The sequence below is a fragment of the Nilaparvata lugens genome, unplaced genomic scaffold (assembly GCF_014356525.2).
Source record: "Nilaparvata lugens isolate BPH unplaced genomic scaffold, ASM1435652v1 scaffold5114, whole genome shotgun sequence".
Classification (NCBI taxonomy): domain Eukaryota; kingdom Metazoa; phylum Arthropoda; class Insecta; order Hemiptera; family Delphacidae; genus Nilaparvata; species Nilaparvata lugens.
In genome coordinates, this window is record NW_024091023.1 from 15672 (window position 1) to 21837 (window position 6166).

The 6166-nt window shown below is 32.9% G+C and overlaps 1 protein-coding gene across 1 annotated transcript; it reads left to right on the forward strand.

The window, feature by feature from the left end:
* Window positions 1-666: 666 nt before the first annotated feature.
* Window positions 667-6166, forward strand: LOC111054861. Its single transcript, XM_039444622.1, has 3 exons — window positions 667-859; window positions 3477-3664; window positions 4788-6166. The coding sequence occupies exons 1-3, from the start codon at window positions 667-669 to the stop codon at window positions 5349-5351; spliced, it is 945 nt and encodes a 314-aa protein (XP_039300556.1). The 3' UTR covers window positions 5352-6166.

A 6166-nucleotide genomic window follows, 5' to 3' on the forward strand; every position in this document is an offset into this window, starting at 1 on the left:
TTTCAATACTGTTATTTCTATAAACCCCCCTTCACAGCAGTATTTTATTTTTTGCTCACTTTACCTATCTACGTACCACTTGTGTGAATCTAAGTGAATCTTGTGTGATTCTAAGTGAATCTTGTGTGCAGTATGGTTATGTGATTTCGCGATAATAGAATGAATTACTTATTAATTTTTTGACGTGTGAAGATAACTTTTTGTTTGTATTACTATTGTTTACTCGCGCTTCGCGCTCGGCAGGGGGCTTCACCCCCTGCACCCCCTGTGGGGTGGGTAAGCAGCCTCCGCGCTTCGCGCTCCAGCTGGTAGGCGGGCTTTACTATTGTTTATTTTGTGTGGTTTGTAGGCTGCTACTATATTTCACATTGTTTTTTAAACTTATTATATTTTTCAATACGTTTATATTTATATGTTAATCCTATAATTTTCATTTTTATACACTCTCCCTAGTATTTTATTCTTTTTTGAAGAGAATAGAATAGAATTTAATTTGATTTTTGCTTGGAAACAAACAAAAATTTTGTAGAATATGTAGGCTGCACGGTAGAATAAGAATATTATTTGGAGTAGATAGCCAAACTTTTGAAACTGCATAGACGATAAAAGATGCTGAAAAATAAAAGGTTGCAATCGAATAAAAGAGGTATTGGAAGATTATTAGACATGAGAAATAATAAGGCGGCGACTAAGCGAGTGACGTCACTTCCTCATATTATTCACGTACTTGATATCTATTACAAAACTGCTTATGACTATCATGAAAAATTGCGACATTGCATCTATTTTGAGCCGATTGAAGTTGTATTATTTGTGTGGTCTTTATTAGGCCGGTTACCTATCAGGCGAGATTCAACAGGTGAGGTGCATTTCTATAATAGATCATTTCTTTTGATTGCTCTCATTCGCTCCACTATTTCAAACAAAAAAATTAAAATTTAGATATTTGAATCTTTTAAAATATAATTACAGAATTATACTCGCTCAGCAGAATTCCTAATAGTTTCATATCTCTAATTAATCAAATCAAAGATGATTTTCTTTTTCCAGGTTGTCCTAGTTGAATAACTAGAATATTCATGAACATTTCGTAAATAAACATTTTGAAATTACTATTTTTTATTAATTAAGATTCTTATTCATAATTCTTCTCTCATGATTAATCGAAAATACTTCTATAATAAAGTGTATCACTTTTTACAAAAAAAAAAAAAATAATAGAAAAAAATGTGTCATGATTATGTGAATGTTCCATAATAATTATATTGCAAAATTTTCACAACTTATCTCTTTTTAAAGATATTTTATTTATTTTGAAAGTCATGTCATCCATGATATCATAACCCATCTAATTTTTCTTGGATGTAATTTGAAATATTATTTTGAGAGTAAGAAATTCAGTTGCGGGTATAATTATTGAATGTAACTAAATTGATAAAGCGATTAGATCTCCAATGTGAAAGATAGAACGTGTGCTTTATCACATTTTCAATTCCATGCTACACATAAATAGATTTTGTATTTTCTATTCGAGGCCCATACTCTTCCAATCGTTTTGTGAGCTACAGGTGCTTGTATTAAAACACTGCTTACCTGAGGGGATCTTGTAAGAATTCAATTATAGGCTGTCTCAGTTCGGGCAGTTTAAACCTATATAATTGTATTCAGGGGATTGGGATCTTGTAGGGAAAGGTAGCGTAGGGAAAAATTGGTAGAAGTTTTCTATAGGCCTATATATACACAGAGTGGGTGAAAAGTCCGAGAATGGATGGCTTAATATCTCATACACAAAGGTTATTTGACGGTGGGTGTTATTGGGGATCCTACTCAAATTGAAAAAAAACTACTTTACTATGACTTTAAAAAACTTGTCCGCCATCTTGGGTCCGCCATATATTGAATGCAACTTTTTACTTTCAAATAGGAAAGTGGTCATGCGATACATGATTTCGATACGGAATTTCAAGAAAAATGAATGGCTGAAACCGCATATCGATAACTCAATGCGTTTCGAATATATTCGCATTATTAAGCAATACTATTCAAAGCAGAAAGGAGAAAAAAAAGTCCGAGAATGGCTTAGTATCACCTAAAAAATTGTGATTCCAAGTTGAGTGTGATTGGGAATCCTACTCAAATTGAAAATACTATTTTACTATGATTTTAGAAATCTGGTCCACCATCTTGGATCCGCCATTTTTAATGCAACTTTATTTTTTTAAATAGGAAGGTGGTCATGCGATACATGATTTCGATATGGAATTTTAGGAAAAAATGAATGGTGGAAACCTCACATCGATATCTCAAACCGTTTAGGAGATATTCATATTATTAATCAATACCACTTATGTATTTCATTTCTGATTTGCATGGTATTTATTAATAATGTGAATATCTTCTAAATGGTTTGAGATATCGAAGTACGGTTTTTGCCATTCATTTTGTCTTGAAATTCTGTATTGAAATCATGTATTGTATGACCACCTTCCTATTTAAAAAAATAAAGTTGCATTCAATATGGCGGATCCAAGATGGCGGACCAGATTTTCAAAGTAATAGTAAAGTGGTATTTTCAATTTGAGTAGGATCCCCAATCACATCCACCATCAAATTATCCTTGTGTTTGAGATATTAAGCCGTTCTCGGACTTTTTTCTCTCCTTTCTGCTTTGAATAGTAGGTTGATTAATAATGTGAATATCTTCGAAACGGTTTGAGATATCGATGTGCGGTTTTCGCCATTCATTTTTCTTGAAATTCCGTATCGAAATCATGTATCGCATGACCACCTTCCTATTGAAAGTAATAAAGTTGCATTCAATAAGACGGATCCAAGATGGCGGACAAGATTTTTAAAGTCTTAGTAAAGTATTATTTTCAATTTGAGTAGGATCCCCAATCACACCCACCTTCAAATAACCTTTGTGTATGAGATATTAAGCCGTTCTCGGACTTTTCACCCACTCTGTATATATATTTTTTTAATTAACGAGAATGATCCTTATCCGGACCTTGAGATGCAGGTCAAAGGACAATAAGGTAAAGTTTTAGATAATAGCTTTCTTGTAGTTTTTCAGTTGTTCCGTCCCAAAAGTTTAATAATACCTATATGTTTTCCTAAACCTTAGCAACCACAGCATTGCAAACGAGTAGCCCTAATTATTGCTTGTTTATATATTCTTATTAATGTAATTGATATTTTAAAACTCTTAATTTTTGTCTGTTTATAATAAATAATCATAATTGTTTAACGTAACGCAATCAGATTTTAATAAATTGTTTAGTATCACTGTGCATTTTGTTTATCAATTACACCCACCTTTGATCAATAGCTCCTCTCTTTCTTTTTATATTACAGTCATTACATTAGATTATAATTCCATTGAAATTGTATTTTCTATTGCTGTGTTTCATGTTATTTTGATTCCACCCATCAATTTGATTGCTCAAATTTCACATTTTATTCTTCATTTACAGGAGATTACATCGTACCAATCGTCCTCCGGGTCTATTCTTTCCTAGTTGGCTCTATAGTAGTTGTTATTGGCAGTATCTCTCTTCGAAATCTAGTTAAAAGTTTGCTGAATGGCGAATCTGTATATGAAGAGCCCACGTCAGTGATAGGCGATTACAACTACACACTGTTCTGGATATGTCAGATACTGGTAACAACTTATAACATCAGTTTACCATTTTTGGACTGGACTATAGTAGGCGAATTTCTCAAATTCCTCCGCAGTTGGGCCCAATTCCAAGAGAATTACACACTGGAAAGTAGAAAAGTACTGTCTATAAAATCCAAAAATAGAATCAGAATAATATTCTACATGACTCTGCTGGTAAATATGACAACGGTTGCATATCTCAACAATTTCGTGATGAAAAATGTCGACGTTTTTACTAAAATATCAACTTTAACTGCAGTTGTTGAGCTGGAGAGTCGCACTGCTTTTTTCTGGCATACTTGTGCAGTTATTTCCGATTGTTCGGAGCAGCTCTCAATCACGTTTTGTAAGAAGGTTCGTTGCATAGAATAACCAATCTTTATTAGTATATTACCTCCATGGTTGGTGAGCTTCTTTAAAATATGTATATGAAATTTCAATTACATGAAATAGGTACAAATGGAGAAAAAAGTTTATTATTCTCCGCACATCATATTCTGTGCGGATTTTACAGTACACATTTCTTTAGGTGTATTGCTCATTTTGTAAGTATATTACTTTTGTGTGAAATTTGAATAGAATTGAATAGAGTTCTATCATTTGACTTTCAATTTATGAATGAAGTTATCAATTTCCTTGATTTTCTCCACCTTGTATAGGAGTGATTTTATCCATTATTTTTTTCCAATTAGAAATTACTTGGGCTTTTTTCCAAAATGTTTCAAATAATCATGACGGTGCCCCACATAGGGTTTTCTCGGGGTACTTGAAATTGCTTATTATACAGTTGATAATCCAAGTTATTTGTATTATCCCTTTAAAAGTAGACAGTTCAATATCGTCATTATTTACAACAATTATTTAGTTGATTAATATATTTATGTACCATAATATAGTCTGGCTAGCTCTATTTATTATAACATTGTTTCTCTGATTGTATTTTCATTTCAGTCATTTTCATTTCTAACATTATTATTGTTAGAATACCAAAAAAATATTTATAATTTGTCTCTGACAGTTTAGTTTGTTTTCTTATCAGGACTGAGAAGAATAAGAAAAGTCCCAAACATTGATCCATTTATAATGAGAATGGAGATTTTAAATTAAAATCGTTGTGTTACAGACACTGGAGTCCCGAGTGTCAAGAGGCGCACAAACATTGGGTGACTACAGAAGGTTGTGGCTGCAGTTGACGGACATCACAACAATTTTCAGCGACTTGATGAGCTACAAAATGACTCACTCAATATTCGTGAACGTTATTTTCGTGATAGTAACAAGCTATCACCTGGCTCTGTCAGCTCTATCGCGAGGTGTGAGGGGCAGTGCAGGCGACATCTATCTCTATTTTTTCTGCAGTCTGTACACAGCGGCGCACGTGATGCTTGCGTGCGAGAGTGGACACAGACTGGCTCAAAGTCTAGGCAAGAAGTTTGTGGACAGAGCAACTCGTCGCAGGTTGCAGCATCTCTCGTTTGCCGAGCGGAAAGAGTTCTGTGTGTTCATGGGCATAGTGAGACGTCGGTCGCCGAGTGTTATACTCAACGGTTTCCTGACGATCGACCGCAGGCTGATCGTTCTTGTTGTCTCCGGGTGTCTCACTTATCTCATCATTCTCGTACAGTTCAAAGTGGGGATGTCGGAGACCCATAGGGTACAAAACAGCAATATCAGTCTCTCGAGGTAGAATTTGTATTTTTGAAAATAATTTGAGCATTGTGTATCAGAATTCTTATTTGGTATTCTGGAATGTAATTAGTTGTATACTAAGTCTATCATACTACTGTACATCATAAATTGCTACCATTGCTGATCCAAGTTGATGGTTTAAAAGTAAGACAATTTCAATGTAAGACAATGTTTTTTATTCTCTATTATTGTTATACTTTCAAGTGTATTATTGGTTGTGGCGTTATTGAGGATAATGAGCTTCATTTGCTACAATAAAAACTTCATTCAACTTATACACTATTGCTTTTCATAGTCCAATCGTCCACATAATGATCCAATAATATTATTGAAAAAATATTATAACAATCAAATAGTTTAGAAAATAGATTTTAGTATCCGATATTTACAAAATATATTTGAACATTATTATTATTATTATATCAAGCACACGTTACTATACGAGCAAAAAACAAAACAAATACAACAATAGTTGGAACGTGAATGGGGATCACAAATTACTGTAATAATTATTAATAATATATGAATAAATGCAGTACTAATCAACTATCTGGGGATTTAAAAACTATAGGCAATATTTTGCCAAGTTATAAGCAATAACTTGGACGAGTTATTTAATTTTAAATTACACATTGGTTCAAGTTATAGGTAATTAGAGAATCTAATTTAACAATGGATTTAATACTAATAAATAGACCAATCGAAGAATAACCAACCAATAACATCAACTGAATATACACAGATAAAGTAGCATAATTAGAACGTAGGAGTATAAAGAACTTAAAAGAAATATTAATATATTAGCCTACAATA

Excerpts from the sequence above, each read along its gene's own strand:
- LOC111054861 (XM_039444622.1), top strand. The coding sequence starts at position 667 with ATGAGAAATAATAAGGCGGCGACTAAGCGAGTGACGTCACTTCCTCAT. Across the intron at positions 860-3,476 it reads TATCAGGCGAGATTCAACAG|GAGATTACATCGTACCAATC; the intron begins GTGAGGTGCATT and ends CTTCATTTACAG. Across the intron at positions 3,665-4,787 it reads TCTGGATATGTCAGATACTG|ACACTGGAGTCCCGAGTGTC; the intron begins GTAACAACTTAT and ends GTTGTGTTACAG.